Source organism: Protomyctophum parallelum, assembly GCF_964188405.1.
Source record: "Protomyctophum parallelum genome assembly, chromosome: 12".
NCBI classification, from domain to species: domain Eukaryota; kingdom Metazoa; phylum Chordata; class Actinopteri; order Myctophiformes; family Myctophidae; genus Protomyctophum; species Protomyctophum parallelum.
Genome location: NC_139712.1, coordinates 44,875,388 through 44,898,397, shown reverse-complemented (window position 1 = coordinate 44,898,397; position 23,010 = coordinate 44,875,388). Strand labels below are relative to the sequence as shown.

Below are 23,010 nucleotides of genomic sequence, written 5' to 3'. Positions count from 1 at the left end.
TGTGTAGCAAGCTTCTTGGATCTGGCAGCGTCAGGTTAAGGTTCACACTGAATCTGTTTGATTCAAACCAGTGCCTGGTCCGCCGGCCATGGTTCGCATTGGCCTTGGTTCTTCTGCACCCGGGTACACTTCATTCAACTGTATCCAATGCTTTCACATTGCATCAATCTGTATCCGAGTACACTTCATCCAACTGTATCCAATGCTTTCACATTGCATCGAAATGTATCCGAGTACACTTCATTCAACTGTATCCAGTGCTTTCACATTGCATCGATCTGTATCCGGGTACACTTCATTCAACTGTATCCAGTGCTTTCACATTGCATCGATATGTATCCGAGTACACTTCATCCAACTGTATCCAATGCTTTCACATTGCATCGATCTGTATCCGAGCACACTTCATTCAACTGTATCCAATGCTTTCACATTGCATCGATCTGTATCCGAGCACACTTCATCCAACTGTATCCAATGCTTTCACATTGCATCGATCTGTATCCGGGTACACTTCATTACAACTGTATCCAATGCTTTCACATTGCATCGATCTGTATCCGGGTACACTTCATTCAACTGTATCCAATGCTTTCACATTGCATCGATCTGTATCCGGGTACACTTCATTACAACTGTATCCAATGCTTTCACATTGCATCGATCTGTATCCGAGCACACTTCATTCAACTGTATCCAATGCTTTCACATTGCATCGATCTGTATCCGAGTACACTTCATTCAACTGTATCCAATGCTTTCACAGTGCATCGATCTGTATCCGAGCACACTTCATTCAACTGTATCCAATGCTTTCACAGTGCATCGATCTGTATCCGAGCACACTTCATTCAACTGTATCCAATGCTTTCACATTGCATCGATCTGTATCCGGGTACACTTCATTCAACTGTATCCGATGCTTTCACATTGCATCGATCTGTATCCGAGTACACTTCATTACAACTGTATCCAATGCTTTCACATTGCATCGATCTGTATCCGGGTACACTTCATTCAACTGTATCCAATGCTTTCACATTGCATCGATCTGTATCCGGGTACACTTCATTCAACTGTATCCGATGCTTTCACATTGCATCGATCTGTATCCGAGTACACTTCATTACAACTGTATCCAATGCTTTCACATTGCATCGATCTGTATCCGAGTACACTTCATTACAACTGTATCCAATGCTTTCACATTGCATCGATCTGTATCCGAGTACACTTCATTACAACTGTATCCGATGCTTTCACATTGCATCGATCTGTATCCGAGTACACTTCATTCAACTGTATCCAATGCTTTCACATTGCATCGATCTGTATCCGAGTACACTTCATTCAACTGTATCCAATGCTTTCACATTGCATCGATCTGTATCCGGGTACACTTCGTCCAACTGTATCCAATGCTTTCACATTGCATCGATCTGTATCCGAGCACACGTACGTCAACCGGTCCCGAGACTACGTCCATGAGGTCCTGCAGCACGGCTGGGTGATCCGCTCCCAGGAACGCTACGCGGCGTTCCAGGGACGTGTAGAGAGTGTTAGAGAGGCAGGGGCTGAAATCCCGTTAAGAGGGCGCTTGTAGATCAGCTATTTTTGGTTGGCGCAATCCAGCACTCTTTATTTACTGGAGATGCGGTGTGTACGACATGGATTTCGAAACACAAATTTGCTACGTTCCAAGTTCAGAAGGCTTCTGAAAAAAGCTATTCTCCTGAATGCTGCCTTCCGGTATGGCATGGAAAGGAGTGGCGGTCTGCATTTCTTTATAGTAGGTAAATGCTGCATTGGTGGTCTGGAGAGGGCAGTCTCTCAGTTGTTTTACAGAAGGGTAAAAAGGGCAGGGGCTGAAGTCCCCTTTGATCAGTGCGTATACCCGGGACCATCTGAATGTGTGAATCTGCCCTTAATTTATTCCTCCTGAATCTGTCCTGAAATGTATACAACATACCGGGTCCTCGACATTTTTAGCTGAGAGAGAGAGAGAGAGAGAGAGAGAGAGAGAGAGAGAGAGAGAGAGAGAGAGAGAGAGAGAGAGAGAGAGAGAGAGAGAGAGAGAGAGAGAGAGAGAGAGAGAGAGAGAGAGAGAGAGAGAGAGAGAGAGAGAGAGAGAGAGAGAGAGAGAGAGAGAGAGAGGGCCCCCGTGTGTTGCAGATTAAACCTTTTCATAGATTTCACGTTAATGTGTATTTGTGTAGGTCACCACTTAAAGGAGCATTCAGTGATTTGAGTGGAGAAAAAGAAAAAACCTGGTCCGCCCCGGTAACAAGATGTGCTCATGCACGCACTACAGTGGGTGGACACGTGACAGGCCACTTGATCATGATTGGCGGAAGGCCCCTCCCTCTCTATCCTGATTAGATGAAGGCTGGGCCACCTTTTACCCCAGGGGTTAACTGGGGGCAGGGAGGAACTCCTTATATGGAGACTATATGGATTATCACAACAAAACAACAAAATACGTGATATTTGAATGAAGTGAAATCACTGAATGAATATACCTTTAAACCCTCAAATACCTAGAAAGGTTATACTTGGTCTGCTCTTTTGTCCCCTATACACCAAACCTCTTAGGGGCGTTGTGGGCTTGTACGCACGCACGCACGCACACACAGACAGACACACACACAGACAGACAGACAGACAGACAGACTCTCTTATAAAGGGCTAGCCCATTGGGTTCCCACCATAAGAAGGTGGAGAGGAGAGGCAACACGACGTGACAGTGTTGCCTAGCAACAGGCCACCGTTGTCTCCCTCGGTAGACCACAGCCAGTCACAGAATATTGCAGAAAGAATGAAGAAAAACACATAAAAAATGCACTTTCATCTACTCAAAGGCAGTAGCATTGACACTCTGCATTTTCATTTAGTCTCTCTTCATTATTCAGACCGAATTCCCTTCCCACGGCAGCAGTTTTCTGGGATGGGCGTTGATTGGTTCACACCAACCAATCAAAATGGTAGCAAAGCAGATGACATCGCCAGAACATGTTTTTTTTATGGATAGCTAGAAATGCTGATGTATGGAAAGACATCACAGCCTTAGTCCCTTATGTGCCAAAAACATTGCAGCTGTGCAGTGTTGCCATGTTTGCTTATTATTATAGTTGACTTTGGCCTTTTTTCCCTGTGAAGTTGCTTGTAAATATAATTGGTAGTTGTGGGTTGTGGGTTTTGGGGGCTAAAGTGTAGTTGCTTACTTGGGCTTGTTTCTAAAGTGTAGTTGCTTATTTGGGCTTGTTTCTAAAGTGTAGTTGCTTATTTGGGCTTGTTTCTAAGTGTAGTTGCTTATTTGGGCTTGTTTCTAAAGTGTAGTTGCTTATTTGGGCTTGTTTCTAAAGTGTAGTTGCTTATTTGGGCTTGTCTCTAAAGTGTAGTTGCTTATTTGGGCTTGTTTCTAAAGTGTAGTTGCTTATTTGGGCTTGTTTCTAAAGTGTAGTTGCTTATTTGGGCTTGTTTCTAAAGTGTATTTGCTTATTTGGGCTTGTTTCTAAAGTATACAGTAGTTGCTTATATGGGCTTGTTTCCTAAATGTTGTTGAAACCAGGGGTTCTCAAACATTTTCATGTCAAGAACCAACAGATTATTATGCATTTTGCCAATCTGAATCTGGATCTTGTAAACCCCTCTTTGTAAATCTTGATATACAGTATAGTTTTGCTGTGGCCTCTATATTCACTTATTTTGGGCTTGTTTCCATAGACCTGGCTGCCCATTTCTCTCGCGAAATGTTGTGCTAAGGCGGTACCAGTGAAGCAGTAGGCCTGCAGTGTTGTTTTTGGCAGCAAATTTTGATTTTAGTTTTAGTCATATAGTCTCTTGAATAGTTTCATTTAGTTTTAGTCACATTTTAGTGGTAGTCTAGTTTTAGTCGTCTAAATATCATAAGATTTTAGTCAACTAAATCTACAGGTGATTTAGTCGACTAAAATGTATTTTGGCGGGCCTTGATGCCGTCGTAATGACAGTTTTTACATTTGCTGAGAAATAGCCGATCTACAAGCTCACAACGCATCGCAGCGCGACACGTTGTGTGCTTGTAGATTTGCTATTTTCAGCATGCAACCCAGCCAGTGTGAAATTATTTCTTGTCCACTAGTCCCTTCCTAATTTTTTTGTCTGGTTTTTATTTGTTGATGAAATTGTCAGTATAATTAGTCTGAGTTCTAGTCATCATAGCTTAGTGTTCATTTAGTTTCCATTTCGTTTTTGTCAGTGGAAAAAGGACTTCGTCTTAGTTTTAGTCGACGAAAACAACACTGGCCTACAACAGGGTTTAGTGTGGGCTCTATAGAGTGTCGCAGTCCCGCCCCCTTTCACGATGACGCCAGGCCCAGGAAATAATTCCCAATGCATTTTTCCCCATAGACATTTCAAAAGTATTCATTTAAAGACCTTTTAAGCGTCGTACGAATCCAACTCGAGTCGTGACGAATCATGACGGCAAACACAATATTTTGGACCAAACAAATAATTACAAAGAAGAAAAACAACAACGGCGCAAAATGTTTTGTTTGTTGTCACGATTTCTCACAACTTGAGTTGGCTTTGTACGACGCTTAAAAGGTCTTTAAATAAATACTTTTTAAAATGTCTATGAGGGAAATGAACGGGGAATCATTTCCTGGGCCCTGGTAGCAGCAAGCGTAGACTAGATAGACCAGAGCATGGTGATGCAGTACGATCGCTGCTGTTTGTTTACCACATGCTATGAAATATGACCACTGCAATGACTGCCTACATCGATGACGCCCTCTCTCCCTCTCTTTTCACCCTCTCTCTCTCTCGATCTCCCTCTGTCTCAAATTTTCAATAGAGGCTATTATGCGCTAGCCTGGCTAATAAGCCAGACTAATATCACACAACACTGTCGCGCCGGCAGGCAATTCTTTTTTTTGCCAACGGCTGATTCGGTCTGGCTTATTAGCCAGGCTAGCTATGCGCATGCATAAAAAGTGTGTGGCAAATAGAGTGAGTGCATGGCAATTTAATTTAATGTTTAATGCAATCAGATTTTTCTGTGTGGATGTATGGGCTGTCAAGGCCAGAAAGTAGTTTTTTGCCACTCAGTCGGCGTTCCCGCATAACTCTCATCCCGGTATGATGATGATGCCAGTCGCATACCACCCTTTGTCAAGTCCCGCCCGTGGTTTGTGCCCCTCTTCGCACCCATTGGTTGCCCTTTCTCTCCATCCACTACCATTGAAATAACATGTTTTTTCAGTTGCTTCGTATTCACATTCTGTGCAACTCAATTCTTGTTTTAGACTTGCTTTTCAAAAAGGAACATCACAGTCGCAGCATGGTGACACGGTCAGGGCATATCATTTTTTAGGTTTTTCCAAAAATGATGTTTTAGCAAATTCAACATTAACAAGGCGGAACCAGGGCGGAACAAGGCAGAAAGAGCCTGCTGGTTAGTCAGTCACCAAGTCTGACAAATGGCCAAATACATATTATAGGCTATCAATTTGGGGGTCCTTGGCATGAAAAGGTTTGAGAACTAAATTATTTAGAGGGCATTTGTAGAATGGGCCTCAGGCCTTAGGCTTATAGCCTTAATGGGTCATATGAAGACCTGGTTGAAGATGGCTAAAGTGCTCCTTTCTCTCCTCTCCCTCCTCTGCTCTCTCATCTAATGTTGTGACATATATGTATCTGTGTTGGGAGCCCCTCGAAAACGAGATGGTACATCTCAAGGGGTCTTTTTCCCAATAAAGAAACTTGAATCATCATCATGCTAACAGTCTTTCTCGCATCCCTAGATGCCTTCCATCCACCGTTGCCATGTCGGCTTATTATAAGTAACTTTGGGCTTGTTTTTCTTTTTAAGTCCGTTGTAAATATTGGGTGGTTGCGGTTTTTGGGGCTCGTTTCTAAAGTGCAGTTGCTTATTTGTGCCAGTGCTATAGTTTCCTAATGTTCCAACATTTGTCACTTTTTTCTCTCTCCGGGATTTTTGTTGAAAATAACCGATCAACAAGCTCACATGGCAACGTTGTGAACTTGCTATCGGTGTACCGTAGGAAGTGCTCATGCGGCGTTTCTCATGGGCTTCGTAGACCTGGCTGCTTGTTCCCCTCCCCCCTCCATCTTGGCTTGCTTACCTCACCATGGCATCAGCTCATTGATCTCTGTCAGGCTACACTCAGACTCGCGCCGGCTGGAAAGAGATCAATGCCTCGTCTCCAACAGAGGCGATGCTTATTAGCTTAGCGGTGTAATGACTCAATGATCTTATTTTTGCTCTGTGGATATCAAAGCTATACGGGCCTTCGTATGTCCATTTGCTGCTCCAGAGTCACCCCGTCGCTTCATGCATCAGGGCAGAGCTAACAATTGTAATTTGTATTGTATTTTATGTAAAAATAAAAAAAATAACTAAAATCATACATCATGCGGGTGGATATAAAATCTATCTTATCTATGAGATTATCTTATTTTGCAGCTGTGCCTATTTTAACCACTTAAGTTGCGTCCACACAGACAGACACAAAGACGCAGTCTACCATTCATTGTCAATGGAAGCCTGCAGCGACATGACGAGGCAAAGACGCAATGATGCCATCTGCCCGTGCTATATTAATTAGCTTCACTTTACTCTTCACTGTATACTCACTGTACACCCTGCACCTTTAAAAACCTGCCCTTTGAATTCCTTCAGTGTGGTGTGCTGTAGCGTGTACCGTCACGGTCTTATATCCTTTACAATGACCAGATTCCCCAAAGTGCTGCCGCAGAGAGTCAGCACTGTAGCTATTACTGATTGAAGCACAGTGCAGTAATGTTTCATATACCCACAAAACCGCTAGACCGGCAGGCCTTCCCAAACATGCCAACATGGTGGGGAAAAAGCCAATTTACAATCTCTGTATTATTTTGAATGTGATGGTGTGTAATGTACTGTACACACTTGTCATTTATGTTTAAAAAAAACACACTTTCTGGTTAGGAAACGAGTGAAGCTGCAAGTATCTATTTTTCATGTCATTGGTCCGACCTCTCGTTAGTCAGACCATTACTATCACACTTGTAACCAACTAACCGCCGACCATATTTTCTATTCTCTTTCCGTCTCCAGCTGATCAGCGATGGCAGTGTGGTGTACGCCGAGGCGCTGTGGGACCACGTCACCATGGACGACCAGGAGCTGGGCTTCAAGGCGGGGGACGTCATCGAGGTAGTGGACGCCAGCAACAAGGAGTGGTGGTGGGGCCGCATCCTGGACAGCGAGGGCTGGTTCCCGGCCAGCTTCGTACGGGTGAGCGGCGCTAACGCGGTGGTGGAAAGAGTACTCAAATGTTTTACTTAGGTAAATGTATATCGGCCTGGGCCGTGGCTCAGTGGTCCAGGCACCTTGGCCTGGGCCGTGGCTCAGTGGTCCAGGCACCTTGGCCTGGGCCGCGGCTCAGTGGTCCAGACACCTTGGCCTGGGCCGTGGCTCAGTGGTCCAGACACCTTGGCCTGGGCCGTGGCTCAGCGGTCCAGACACCTTGGCCTGGGCCATGGCTCAGCGGTCCAGACACCTTGGCCTGGGCCATGGCTCAGCGGTCCAGGCACCTTGGCCTGGGCCGTGGCTCAGCGGTCCAGACACCTTGGCCTGGGCCATGGCTCAGCGGTCCAGACACCTTGGCCTGGGCCATGGCTCAGCGGTCCAGGCACCTCGGCCTGGGCCGTGGCTCAGCGGTCCAGGCACCTTGGCCTGGGCCGTGGCTCAGCGGTCCAGGCACCTTGGCTGGTAATCCAGTCTGGCAGTGTGCCGCGGGTTCGACTCCCGATCCCGGCGGCCTTTACTGGCCATCAATAATGCAATAGCCTAGTACAAATACTATGGAAAAAGTCCGTAATTCAAAATGTATTGACATCAAAGGTAGAATGTACTCAGTATGCAGAAATGTCCCATTTCAAGTTATCAACGGTATACAAACTTTTGAAAATAGACGTCTGCATAGCAGACGATGCGACGCATTGTGAGCTTGTATATCGGCTATTTTCAAATGGTCTAATGTTTTGTAATAATCAAAATCTATATAGTAATTACTAATTAGTAACTAAGGTTTTAAAATAATTGTAGTGGAGTAAAAGTACAATACTGTAGTGTTGTAGAAGTAAAAGTATTGAAAATTGTACACACTGAAGAAGAAAGTGAAAAAATACCTAAGAATTCCTTTACACCACTGGTAAGAACTCTCTCTCTCTCTCTCTCTCTCTCAAACTCTCTCTCTCTCTCTCTCTCTCTCTCTCTCTCTCTCTCTCTCTCTCTCTCTAACTCTCTCTCTCTCTCCTCTCTCTCTCTCTCTCTCTCTCTCTCTCTCTCTCTCTCTCTCTAACTCTCTCTCTCTCTCTCCCTCTCTCTCTCTCTCTCTCTCTCTCTCTCTCTCTCTCTGTCTCTCTCTCTCTAACTCTCTCTCTCTCTCTCAAACTCTCTCTCTCTCAAACTCTCTCTCTCTAACTGTCTCTCTCTCTCTCTCTCTCTCTCTCTCTCTCTCAAACTCTCTCTCTCTCAAACTCTCTCTCTCTCTCTCTCTGTCTCTCTCTCTCTCTCTCTCTCTCTCTCTCTCTCTCTCTCTCTCTCTCTCTCTCTCTAACTCTTGGGCCACTTTGCACTTTAATTACCCTCATTGATTAACGGCGGCATGCAGCTGCTGTAATAATGGCAGAGAGTGGGAAATGTGAACGATTGGCCCGTTTCCCATTCCCTGCAAAAGAAAACGCAGGTCTCATTGAAAATTAATTTCTATAAGGCACGTTAATCGCTGGCCCATTTGAAAGGACCTCATTTTGGGGCGGGAACCCCTTTTGGTGTTTTAAACATCATGTTATAATTTAGCTATTGAAAAATAGCAGATCTACAAGCTCATAGCGCGCCACCGAGTGGCACGCTACGAGCTTGTGTAGGTCTGCTATTTCTGAAAAAGGATTTAACAGTGACAATTAACCCATTCTGACCGGGCACCCATTTTGGTGTTGGCATCATGTCGTGCCTTAGCTATTGAAAAATAGCAGATCTACAAGCTCATATCGCGCCACCGAGTGGCGCCATACGAGCTTGTAGGTCTGCTATTTTTGAAAAAAAACGAAGAACGACTGACATTTTTAGAATCTGATCTCGGGTCAGAATGGGTTCGTCAGACCAGCGTGTGTCCAGTGGAAACCTCGTATGAATCTGATCTCAGGTCAGAAATGGGTTAACAGTGTCTTCTGCCCTCCTCAGCTCCGCGTGAACCAGGACGAGCCCATGGAGGAGTACCTGGCCCAGCTGGAGGAGACGCAGGCGGGCGGGGAGGGCCAGGGCCAGGGCCTAGGCCGCCTGCTGCTGCTGGGCCCCGGCCTGCCCTGCAAGGAGCAGATGAGGACCAACGTCATCAACGAGATCATGAGCACGGAGCGGGACTACATCAAGCACCTCAAAGACATCTGTGAGGTGGGTTGGGTTTGGTCCACTGACGCTGTGGCGGAAAAATGTTCGTTGACCCATTCTGACCTGAGATCAGATTCTATAAACGTCTTCTACATTTCTGATAAAGCTATGTTTCTATGTCAGTCGTTCTTCGAATTTTCCAAAATAGCAGACCTACAAGCTCGTATCGCGCCACTCGGTGGCGCGATATGAGCTTGTAGATCTGCTATTTTTGAATAGCTAAAGCACGACACGATGCTAACACCAAAATGGGTTCCCGTTCAGAATGGGTTAACTAACGTTTCCTAAGACTAGGACTAAATCTATTGACTGTTTCGTCAACAAATACAAACTAGACAAAAAGGGTTCGGGAGAGACTAGTGGAAAAGAGATCTGGTAGAACTAAAAGACTAAAGTGAAAATAGCCAATCTACACATCACAACGCATTGCGCTGCGACACGTTGTGAGCTTGTCTTTTTTTTGGGAAACACTGTCTAACACAACAACATAGAAATGGACAACCTAGACTAGAATACCTGTCCTCATTGCGCACGTCAGGCCTCCTGCATGAATTCATTTAGAAGCAAACCTGTTTCCCTAAAGCCTCTTTAGCCTACACACACACACACACACCTGTCGACATGTGACAGTAGTAAAACCAGAGAAATGTGTGATGTGAGCAGGGGGGCAGTCAGCCAGATATTTCGTGAAGCCTCTTTTGAAATCGGGACTTCCTGAAAGTTCATATAATGGCCTGTTGTGGCGCTGGACTGGACCCAAAAAGCCCCATAGCTCCATAGAGGCCCATGTATTTGGGCCCAACTTCACCTAGACTGTATTACCTTAATAAACATTGTCATGAATACTTTCTGCTTCCAGTCACTAGTTTAAAGTCTCATTTATAATGTCATAATATTCTTTTTGGAAAATGATGGTCCCATTTATAAAAGAAATGACCATAAAGTCGCGCATGTTCTGAGGGGCGTGGCTACCGTTACAGTCTATGATCGGGAGTCCCCACCCACTCGAGTCAAAATAAAAACCAACAGAGAAGAAGGGGGGAAGTCCCGCCTCGTTGTCTGGGCCAGCCAATGGCCAGCTGGACCAGAACGGATCAAGAAAGATGGCGACTTACAGTGCATTAGAATGCAAGGGATTTCAGGCTTAATTTTACGTTCATGTTAGACCCGGGGAACGCTTTGTCCATATTTTTTTACAGTCTATGGATGTGAGTCGTGACTTTCATCATCTCATTTAAATATAAAAACTTTGAAATTAAACAAACATGTTTAGGCCTACTTCAGCATTGAAGAAATTAAATTGCCATATATATTGCCATATATATATATATATATATATACATGTATTTCTTTTATATATTTACACATTTACATTATACACATATTTAGCTTGACGGGGCTGTAGTCCACTGTAAGCGTAATGAGGTCTGTTCATGTTGCTCTCATGCCCTAAACGCAGGGTTACATCAAGCAGTGTAATGAGGTATGTTCATTTTGCTCTCATGCCCTAAACGCAGGGTTACATCAAGCAGTGTAATGAGGTATGTTCATTTTGCTCTCATGCCCTAAACGCAGGGTTACATCAAGCAGTGTAATGAGGTATGTTCATGTTGCTCTCATGCCCTAAACGCAGGGTTACATCAAGCAGTGTAATGAGGTATGTTCATTTTGCTCTCATGCCCTAAACGCAGGGTTACATCAAGCAGTGTCGCAAGCGGACGGACATGTTTAACGAAGAGCAGCTGCGCACGGTCTTCGGCAACATCGAGGACATCTACCGCTTCCAGAGGAAGTTCCTCAAAGGCCTGGAGAAGAGGTTCAACAAAGAGCAGCCGCACCTCAGCGAGATCGGCTGCTGCTTCCTGGAACATGTGAGCATAAATATATACGTCTGAGCACCAAGTTCTTACAAGGATGATATTGCGGAACAACTGCCTTCACATTAAGGCAGTTTATGTGCCGCAACGGCGGCAACGCGTAGGTGCATTTTAACCTTGCCATGCATGCATTACCCACTTTAAATTAAAGGCTTTTTATTTTTCTACAAGAGTGAGATCCCAGCCTATTATAGGGATGATCTTTACGTCATTTCCAGGACGTCGTCTAACCTGACGCTGCCAGATGGGGGCGGTATTGGGTAACCATGTTCCCCAACACAGCAATCATCTGGGATCTCTCAGGCAGTTGAGCTGACAAAAATCCGTTCCGTACCGGACCAATCAGCGTGAGCTAAGGGCGGGATATGTGCAAAACCGGACGTGAAGCTATATAGACACGTCAATATGATTGGTTGTGTTTGCACGCCCACACGGTGATAGACAGACGGTCCCATCCAATCATCTACCAAGTATCTTGAAAAAAAGGAACAGCCCCGTCATTGAATTTGCTTCCGCGATCCCAGATCCCAATAAGCTGTGAAACAAATTTGTGTAGCAAGCTTCTTGGATCTGGCAGCGTCAGGTTAGACGTCGTCACCAGTTTAAATAATATAGCTTATTCTGGGCCAGATCTGACTAGTTATGATATGACTTAAGTGGATCTGGACTCAATCGGACTCTCTCTGATTCATCCAGGGACCTGAATTTATGTTCTGACTAGTCTTGGTTTGACTTGATCTGGCCCCAATCGAGACGTCACTAATTTGTCCAGGCTGCTTGCTGGGAGGGCTTAAGTGGTTGAAACCCTTTGTCACTGACTGTCTGTCCCACCCCCCACCTCCCTCCGTCCAGCAAACCGATTTCCAGATCTACTCGGAGTACTGCAACAACCACCCCAACGCCTGCGTCCAGCTCTCCAAGCACATGAAGGTCAACAAGTACGTGTTCTTCTTCGAGGCGTGCCGGCTGCTCCAGAAGATGATCGACATCTCGCTGGACGGCTTCCTGCTCACGCCGGTCCAGAAGATCTGCAAGTACCCGCTGCAGCTGGCCGAGCTGCTCAAATACACCAACCCGCAGCACAGGTGGGGACAGTTGACCACAACGAGTCATTTTGGATTCCATAGAAACAGTGGTTTTCAATCAGTGGTCCTTGAGCGGGGTCCAGGTGGTCCTCGTGCAGCTGTGAGCTGGTAACCGAATGGACCCTTGTTAGATATTTAACTCTTGAGAGTTAAATGATTGAGTTAAATTATTGTTAACCCATTCTGACCTGAGATCAGATTCATACGAGGTTTCCACTGGACACACACTGGTCTGATGAACCCATTCTGACCTGAGATCAGATTAAAAAAATGTCAGTCGTTCTTCGATTTTTCAAAAATAGCAGACCTACAAGCTCGTATCGCGCCACTCGGTGGCGCGATATGAGCTTGTAGATCTGCTATTTTTCAATAGCTAAAGCATAACATGATGCCGACACCAAAATGGGTGCCCGGTTAGAATGGGTTAACTCTTGAGAGTTACATGATTGAGTTAAATTATTGTTAAACATCTGCATTACTTACTTTACAAGAAGTCTACATACAGTAATTGGAGAATGTAGAAGAATTATTTTGATTAACGTTAAATGTCATCAAAATGGTGGTCCGTACGTGGCTCAAATGATGAATAGATAATCTGACCTTGACAGGAAAAGGGTTGAAATCCACTGCCACAGACGTCAGCATGTCTTCTATGGAAGCATGTTGTGCAGAGAAAGTAACCTGTTTGCAAGCTCTCAATGCGTCGCAGACGGGTATTCTTTTAAGATTAGAGTATTTAAAGTGGTCAAACTAGCAAATGATGTTCAGAAGCATCTTCCATAATGAACCTAATGGTCTGGGATATTTCATAAACGCAAAAGTTAAAGGGATTGTGACATAAAAAAAAAGTTTTTGGAATTGTTCTTGTTTTTTTTAGGTTTTCTAATCTCAATTGCACCCAAAAAACATGAACTTTTAACATTCAGTAGATTTTCTGTCATCTGGGGTTTTCTGTCTCAAACAGGTGCTCTGATTTGCCGGCAGTAAGTGACATCACTTACTGCAAATCCCATATATGTCAATGGGATTTGCCAGCAGATGTCACTGTTTCACTGTGTTGCCTGTTTTCATTGTAGCTCAAAAGGCCCAAAAAACCCCAAAGAAAACTTCAGACCACAGAAAATCCACTGAATGTTCAAAGTTCAGGTTTTTTGGGTGTAATTGAGGTCATAAAACCTAAAAGAAAAAAGAAAAAGAAATGAAAATGAATGTCATAAAACCTTTAAAGCCTTAAATCTTATTTATTCGCCTGGTTGGCAGCATGTAGAACAGCAGGAACAATATCAGTAAAACATTGTTTTGTTACATTTTACATTCTGTTAATTGTTTAGAAACAGCGCTGTGGACGGCCTCCTTTCACACTGTTATTAGGAGTCAAAGATTTTCAGTCCTGAGATTTTATTTAGCTTTCATCCAGTCTGCAGTCTACACAACAAAGAAAAGAGAAAAGAAAGACTGCATTGACTTTTTGTTTTGATATGGTCAAACTATATAATAGAACTACTGCTACCACTACTACTACTACGACCCAAAGTTCACTCACAACACTATTCTCTGTTTACTATTCTGTGTTGGCTGTTGCTCTGTATTCCTACAATTCCCATGATTCATTTTGTTTCTGTAGTCAAGATCACGATGTCTTGATAAACAGTGAATCAGTGCAATGTCACTGCCAAAACACAAAAGTATAGGTATTAGTTTACACATTCGCATATTTTATACCAGTGGAGATTTATTTTATTTTATACCACACATGTATTGTAATGTGTAATGTGTAATGTGTGTGCACGAAGTGCTTGGTTTTTCAACTGACCATAATAGGTCTTGTATGATGAAAATGTCCTATGAACCACAAAATGAACTATCAACTATCAACTATCAATATCAACTATCAAAAAGGGATTTATCTTGAATCAACCTCTCTGCCCCCCATACGGTACGTAATCACATACCGCTCACTGACACCGCCGCCTCGTGCTCTGTCCTCTGTGCTCTCTAAGGGATTACAAGGACGTGGAGGCCGCGCTCAACGCCATGAAGAACGTCGCGCGGCTCATCAACGAGAGGAAGCGGCGCCTGGAGAACATCGACAAGATCGCCCAGTGGCAGAGCGCCATCGAGGACTGGGAGGTAAGCGGCGTCGCCCAGTAATAGGGGTGGGCATTATTATGCAAAGTAACTGCCATTATCTCAAATAATTATTTTTCTTCACCATTTTGGTGTTAGCATTATGTTATGCTTTATAGCTATTGAAAAATAGCAGATCTACAAGCTCATAGCATCAAGCATCTACGAGCTTGTAGGTTTGCTATTTTGAAAAATCGAAGAACGACTGACTGAGTTTGTAGGGTTGGGCTACTACTATGCCTTTTTTTTAGCCTATGGGTTGCCAGATTGGGCTACTATACAGGCTACTACAGGTAATTAATGGTAGCTTGATCCTTTACCAGTCTCTCCCAGACTCCCTCGTTCCAACATACGGTCCACTAATTGTCCAGTCGGCTCTCACAGATCAAGCGTCTTGTCACAGTGAATGAAGACAAATGCCTTACATATAAGTCTGTGACAAGTTAAGATGTTTGCCCCCAGTATCGTCATCCAGACGTATAGGTACCAAGATGAAGAAGGGGTTAAAAGCCATAGAGTTAAAAAACAATATGAGAGCACCGGATCCCATCCCATCCACTTGCATGAAGTTGCTCAACCAGTGTACAGTATATACTCCCTTTTCACCTCTTCTTCCGGGTTGGAAAAGTGATGGGCGTGCACGGTCATGAACGAAAGCTCTGCTGTGTCGCTCGTTCATGTGTCTGGCCGCAGCTGCAGTACCTGAGATCGGCCAGCGTGTCGATTCGGCTTCGATTAATTCCTCTCGGTTTCCGGGGTCTTGGGTTAAAGCATGTATCTGCTGAGGTTAAGGTTATGTATGACAACTGTGTGTGTGTGTGTGTGTGTGTGTGTGTGTGTGTGTGTGTGTGTGTGTGTGCGTGTGCGTGCGTGTGCGTTGTTTGTGTGCGTGTGTCACCCTGCACCTTCCCCTTCACCTTCAGGGTGAAGACGTGCTCAGTAAGAGCTCTGACCTGATCTTCTCTGGGGAGTTGACCAAGCTCTCCCAGCCTCAGGGCAAGAGTCAGCAGCGGATGTTCTTCCTCTTTGACCACCAGATGGTCTACTGCAAAAAGGTCAGTCCAAATGCTTCATATCCAGCGAGCCAGCGTTGGCCAAGTTTCATTCACCTTTTAAAATAATAACAGACCTTGCAAATTAATGCTTGTTTGTGTAACGTGGCACTTTATTGTTACTGCGTTTGGTACTTTCACAAAAAGGAACCGAGGCAGTATTTTGCATTTTGAAATGCAAGGGGGATAATGTTCCATAGCAGGTAATCTAAGCACTGCAGCTCACACGTATATGCAGCATATGATATCGATGCTGCATTCGTCTTGTGCAATATGTACAGTAGTTGGATATTTGTAAGTTACTGCAACTGTGTTACTTTTGTAACGCTGTCGCTGACATAGATAAATACATAAATAGTTTCAGTATTCACTTGCATAGATACTGTAATGTTGAAACCTTGGAAAGGGGAAGGAAAGGCAGCCAGTAGTTAGAAGCTTCCGTCAGGCGTCCTGCAGCTCCTGCTCACCACAAAAGACAAAAAAACAACAGTGCAGTAAGCTCACTATGGGGTTTTTTTTAAATCTCCCATTGGCTTAGAGGATACGGCATCTCTAGGGCATCCCACAGCATCTCACCTTGAAAGTACAACACCCAAAGTTCCAAACATGTAATGTGTCCCAGGCAACATGTAATGTGTCCCAGGCAACATGTAATGTGTCCCAGGCAACATGTAATGTGTCCCAGGCAACATGTAATGTGTCCCAGGCAACAACTCACCTGTAATGATCGTAGCCTGAAAACCCACCTTTTCAGACTCCATCATGGCCCATAGCACTTACCCTAACCCCTTAGATAGCATTTCTGTTGGCATTTGACACAGACTTATAGCATGTTATGTAGACAGCACTATAATTGTATTGTATATAGTCATAGCACGCCATAGTACATATGTATAGCATAGTAGTAAATATGTATAGTTTATATGTATAGTGTATGTATAGTTTCATTATATAGATATTCCACTGTTACTTTCTTAGCTTACGCATGTTTCATGATATTGATAAATGCTTTTATGTGATGTATTCCCATGCTTTTGTTCTTGCTTAAATGTAAATCGCTCTGGATTAAGAGCGTCTGCTAAATGCCTAAATTGTAAATTGTGTGTATGTGTGTGTGTGTGTGTGTGTGTGTGTGTGGCAGGACCTCCTGAGGCGGGACATGCTGTACTACAAGGGCCGCGTGGCCATGGACCAGATGGAGGTGGTGGACGTGGAGGACGGCAAGGAGCGGGACTTCAACGTGAGCGTGAAGAACGCCCTGAAGCTGCGCTGGCGGGCCGCCGGCGGCGGCGCCGACGAGGTGCACCTGCTGCTGTGCGCCAAGAAACCCGAGCAGAAGCAGCGCTGGCTCCGGGCCTTCTCCGACGAGAGGAGACAGGTGCAGCACGACCGCGAGACAGGTCAGTTATATTAGTAGCCTAATGTCACCAACGAATGGGCCCGGCCGCACCGACCGTGGTTTAAATCGCGGATTCGCGGTATATTTCACTTTCAAAAGAAAATTGGGTAATTTCATAGTCTATAGTCTATACTCAGGCTTTTGTGCAGAGCACCCCAAACTGTTTTTAATTTGCTTGATTCAGTATTTAGATATTTGATGTTGATGAAGAACTGTGTTTGAAAAATTAACAAATCATCCCGGCGGTTTCACTCTTCTCACTTTTCGCTAGAAACAGCTAGACTGTATCAAATATGAGTGACTATACTATACTACACTATACTATACTATGCTATGCTATGCTATGCTATGCTATACTATACTATACTATACTACACTACACTATACTACACTATACTATACTATACTATACTATACTATACTATACTATACTATGGTGATGCTTTGTAGGATTAGAGTATAATACACCAATGAAGGGTACAAGATTGGGATCTTGGCCCAGGCCGTAGCGTAACGGTCTGGGCACCGGACTGGTCATCCAGTCGCGGTGTGCCGCGGGTTCGACTCCCGGACCCGACACGGCCTTTACCGCATGTCATCCCCCCATCTCTCTCCCGTTTCCTGTCAGCCTACTTTCTATCCCTTAAAAAATCAATAAAGGCGTAAGCCGCAAAAAAATATCTTAAAAAAAAAAAAAAGATTGGGATCTTAATGACACCTATTGTAAAATACTTTGTTTAACTGTGCCCCAGGGGTCCGTATCCCCCCCCCCCCCCCTCGCTGAAAATAGCTGTTGTGTGTCTCATTGTGAGCTTGTATTAGTAGGTCTGCCGTTTTTACAGAATGCTTGCCCATTATGACATGCCCAGAATACGGACATTAGGTGCTCAAAGGCAGAACAATTAGAATGTTTTACATTAGCTGCACTCTTGATTAATTTCTTGTTGTCATTTCAGGCTTCTCTCTCACTGAAGTCCAAAAGAAGCAGGCTATGGTGAACGCGTGCAAAAGACACCCTGCTGGGAAACCCAAAGGTACCTGCGGTTGACACTAATTAGCCCCGCTAATTAAGGACCACTAGTAATAATAATAATAATAAAACTTTATTTGTATAGCACCTTTCATGACATGAAATGCAGCTCAAAGTGCTTTACAGAACAATGGAGAATAAAAGAAAAGCAAGGCAATGACATTAAAAAACAAGCAGTAATGCAGTACAGTGAGGACATGAAAAAAAATATATATAAGATCAATTAAAGGCAATGTTGTAGAAGTGGGTCTTGAGCTGAGCTTTAAAAATGTCTACAGAGGCTGCCTGACGAAGGTACAGAGGGAGCTTGTTCCATGCCGACGGCCCGTAGAAGCAAAAAGCTGCTTCCCCGTATTTTTTAGTTGCCATTTTTTTGGGCAAAGCGAGCAGGCCGGCGGTGGAAGACCTTAGGGGGCGGTTTGGGACATATTTAGGCAGGCAGTCATGTAGGTAGGAAGGTGCGAGACCATTGAGAGCTTTATAGACAAGTAAAATAATTTTAAAATCAATCCTAAAAACAACCAGAAGCCAGTGCAGCGATGCCAAAACTGGAGTAATATGTTCTCTCATCTTAGTTCTAGTTAAAACTCTGGCTGCTGCATTTTGGACAAGTTGTAATCTGTCAGTTGTTTTCTTAGGCAGTCCTGAAAAAAGTGCATTGCAGTAATCAAGCCGAGAAAAAACAAAGGCGTGGATTAGCGTTTTTGCATCGTCCAAGGACAAATAGGCTCTGATTCGTGCAATATTTCTAAGGTGAAAAAAGGCAATCTTGGTGACATGATTAATGTGTGAATTAAAGTTCAATTCAGAATCAATAATAACCCCCAGGTTCTTTACTGTACTGTTTGTTTCTACAGTTAGGTTGCCCAGTCTGCTTATTATTGATTCTTTCTGCTCACTAGAACCGATTATGAGAACTTCTGTCTTATCCTCATTTAGCTTGAGAAAGTTCTCACTCATCCAACATTTGATGCTAGACAGGCAGGTCAACAGCGGGTCTAAAGCACAGGGATCATCTGGAGCCACAGAAAGATATAGTTGGGTATCATCAGCATAGAAATGAAAGTTGACTCCGTTTGACATGCATTAGGCTACGGACTCCCATTTAATGGCATTTTTAGATTTTACAATTTATATTGTAAAATCAATGTTAATTTAACTCTTGAGAGTTACAAGTGCCCGTTTGGTTCCAAACTATCATTTAGCTGGGGACCCCCTATAACTCCCTCAAGGACCCCTAGGGGTCCCCGGACCCCACTTTGGGAAGCACTGGGTATGATGAAGTTTACAGGGTTGCACTGAAGACTGAACCATGATCATTTAGTAGCTCAGTCGGAGTGCTCGCCTCTGAGTGGTATGTTTCTGGGGTCTATCGTGGGGCATGAGTGGCAAGGCTTGGGTAACTGAGGTGCTATTTACACGAGGATGGTGTTCATAGAAAACGGCAAAATAAAGTACCGTTTGCTGTGGTTGTTTAGACGAGAACCGTGTTCTCATGAGGTGAAAACGCAACAAAGTGAAACCACCTTCCAGAGTGGAAATCTTTGAGAACGCCGTTTTATCCCTTCTCCGTGTAAACGGGCAAAACGGTGAATCCGTATGACATCATGGCTCACGTTGGCTCACAGCGCATATGTTTATTTCATTGATGCAGAGCCATATCATTATGATATAATGGAGTTCCTGAACAAGCCTCCCTCCTCGCCTACAAAGTGCTGCTCATCAGCGATGGTGAATGTAAAACCATGATGTAAATAAAAAGCCTTATGATAGGCGGCAGCAGCAGCGTTTATGTAGCCTAATGTATTATAAAATATATACCATCCCGTGGCGCTTTTGCCTGTCAGTGTCAGCCCAGAGCAGTGTTGCGCCGCTTGCACTGTTTTTTGGCAAATCTAAGCTAGCAAATTTAAGACCATCTCTTCAAAATAAGAGTATCCTCTAGAGTATTGAAAAAAAGTTGAATTTGCACATTAAAACTACAAATTAAGCATTTAAATGATGCTATAAGACACACATTATGTTTCTGTGTTATTTAATTACTTATTTTTACACAGAAACATAATGTGTGTCTTTACAATAGCTGTAATGTAATAATAATACTAATAATGTAATGTAATCATTATTTAATTAACGACACTTTTATTCTGAAAGCAACCGGATGTCTTAAATTTGCTAGCTCTCAAACAGGAAGTTCTAGATTTGCCGGAGCCGTGTTGCGCAGGCTTGCGTGAAGGGGTTCTTCTTCTTGTATGTGGGTGACCTGTCTATTTGGCAGCCCGTTATCGCCACCTAGTGACATTATAGCATAATAGCACATTATAGCATAACATGTGCGTTCTCGTGTAAAGGGTAAGAAAAAATTAGAACGCAACGGGACTTTGCCATTTTCTATGAACACCATCCTCGTGTAAATAGCACCTAATGCCATTTTCTATGAACACCATCCTCGTGTAAATAGCACCTAAGTAAGTAAGTTCTGGGAGCTGATGTATACTCCAGGGGCCGAGCCAGATTTTGGTACCATCCATTCCAAGCATTCGTTTTGCACAAAATACACTCCTTGGCCTAAATTCGGCCATAGCCACTTGTCGAAATGTGTGTAATGCCTGGAATGGATCAGAATCATGAAAACCCCCGGGCCTAGTTTGACACATCACATTCTACTCAACCCAACCCAACATTGCAATTATAGTTGCTGCGAGAGTGAGGTCTATAGCCAACACCAACTCGGGATTCCTGGATCGCTGCCCTCCACAAATTCCTATCCAACATGATCGGTTTCTTGAGCTCTGCAGTGTTGTCAGCCAAGTTGTCGCGCCGCAGCACGTCTACATAGGTGGTACGCTTCTTTCCCCTCCTGGCTTTGCCCTGGGTTGGCTCCCATAGAGTAAATTTACTTGCCTCAAGTTCTGGGTGCCTGACGCAGTGCCCTGCCAGCCTCATCCTTCTCTCTCTGACTTTGTCCGTGACCCGTGGTAGGTCCCCACTCCCCATAGAGGTCCACATTTCTGATGCGGTCCGTCCATGTAATATAATGTAATATATGTTTTTTTGTGATCATTAGAATGTCTAGAACATGTTTTATTTATTATTGTGAAAGATATCCCCCAAATGAAAATGATTCATTTATTATTATTATTTTAATCATTATTATAAATGTGCATATAAATTGCTTATTTTTATTTTTTTTACATAATTTCCTCTACAAAGTCCTAGTAGTACAAGTAGTAGTAAGGTTGAAATCTCTTAGTAGAAATATGTCCAGCTGTTATAGGGTTATGACATTTGGAAAATGTTGCCTTATATACAGTAGATTGTCTATGGTGTGGTTACATATAGTTATGTGTTATCATACCAAAATATAAACTAGAGACATGTAGGAATACAAAAATATATATTTTTTTGTACGGTCACCTTACGTGGTACCAATTCATGAAAATATCAGTGTTGGCCCCTGCACTAATGGTACACAGTGCGTACATACATGTGTGGCGCCCCACCTCAGCAATCTATCTCCCAGTGGTCTAGTTAAGTGGTTCCAAAACCTTTTAGCTTGAGATCCAAAAGAGACATGGATGCTTCTTGAATGAATGTATGAATGAAAATCAAAAGATGTTGCATTATTTAAAAACTTGAAAATGGGACATTCTGCAATATGAGGAGTACTATTATGAGTACATTTTGATGCCCACATTTTTTACTTTAAATTCTTTGTTACTTTGAATTCTTTTTTTAAAACTTGTAACAGAGTATTTCTATATTGCAGCATTGATACTTGTACTTACCCCATTTAGACCTGACACAAGAATCTACAAATGTCTTCTAAATCCTGACAGTTTTCAGAAAAACCCATGTTTCTATGTCAGTGGTTCTCAAAAGATTCCATGTCAAGGACCCCCAGAATTGGCCACCGACCCCCATCTGAAAACATGTTGTTCCAGGGACCCCGCCCCAGAAGCAAAGATTTGAGTTAAAAATGTTCTCTCTGAAAGAATATATATTCAAAGATTTGCGCCACATTTTCACGATTTTTCAAAAATAGCAGACCTACTAGCTGCCACGCTACAAACGTGTAGATCTGCTATTTTTCAAATAGCTAAAGTATAACATAATGCTTTAAATCACCAAAAGGGGTTCCCGTCCCCCAAAATGGGTTAAGTAAAACAATGGAGTACTAATGGAGTGCATTTTGTCGTCCTCCCCAGCGGTGACCAGGCCATACTACGACTTCCTGCTCCGCCAGAAGCACCCGTCCCTGCCCAACGCGCTGCCCCAGCAGCAGGTGTTCATGCTGGCCGAGCCCAAGACCTCCCGCAAGACCTCCACCTTCTGGCACAACATCGGCAGACTGACGCCGTTCAAGAAGTAGAGCGACGGGAAATAAATGAAGAAAAAAAACAACAACAAAAAAAAGACAAAAACGCAGGAGGAGGAGGAGGGAGGGGTAGAAGACCCGTCTGCTCGTGCCTGAACTGGTTGCTTTTCTTTTTTACGTCTCCCTCTTTTCATTCCTGCCCGCGCCGTTTACCCTACTGATGTATTGTACAAATGAAGATGATGATGATGATGATGAGGAGGAGGAGGAGGAGGAGGAGGAGGAGGAGGAGGAGGAGGAGGAGGAGGAGAAGAAGGAGGTTTTTTTTTTTCTTTTCTTTGAGAAAGCACTTTATCGGTTGGTTAACAATCACACTTGAGAATGGTCTCCTGGAGACGTGTAATGCGTAATTTATGCTCCGTCATGGTCAACGGTGTCGCGGGAAAGATAGTCTATTTTCGCGTGACACCGCTGTGTCAGTATAAATCAGGATTAAAACGTTTGGGGAGAACGGACTATTGAATACCTACTACTACTACTACTACTACAACTACTACTACTACTACTACTACTACACCGTCAATCAAGGGTCGATTAGTACTAATCTACTACTGTACTGCTGCGAGCGACCACAGGATGGCGACTGTGCTGCCTCCGTGAACTAGACGTTGCCTGCCGAC

At 43.8% G+C, this 23,010-nt stretch overlaps 1 protein-coding gene across 2 annotated transcripts in view; it reads left to right on the top strand.

Moving 5' to 3' along the window:
• LOC310868229 (uncharacterized protein) overlaps positions 1 to 22,574 on the top strand; it is a 191,763-nt gene extending 169,189 nt beyond the window's left edge. For both annotated transcript variants that reach the window (XM_083778560.1, XM_083778559.1), the window contains 9 exons: positions 7,103 to 7,282; positions 9,236 to 9,445; positions 11,134 to 11,313; positions 12,172 to 12,404; positions 14,405 to 14,534; positions 15,455 to 15,586; positions 16,725 to 16,983; positions 17,939 to 18,016; positions 22,221 to 22,574. In XM_083778560.1, the coding sequence (XP_083634686.1) occupies positions 7,103 to 7,282; positions 9,236 to 9,445; positions 11,134 to 11,313; positions 12,172 to 12,404; positions 14,405 to 14,534; positions 15,455 to 15,586; positions 16,725 to 16,983; positions 17,939 to 18,016; positions 22,221 to 22,384 (1,566 nt within the window). In that variant the 3' untranslated portion in view covers positions 22,385 to 22,574. The remainder of the gene's footprint in view (positions 1 to 7,102; positions 7,283 to 9,235; positions 9,446 to 11,133; positions 11,314 to 12,171; positions 12,405 to 14,404; positions 14,535 to 15,454; positions 15,587 to 16,724; positions 16,984 to 17,938; positions 18,017 to 22,220) is intronic.
• Positions 22,575 to 23,010: the final 436 nt, after the last annotated feature.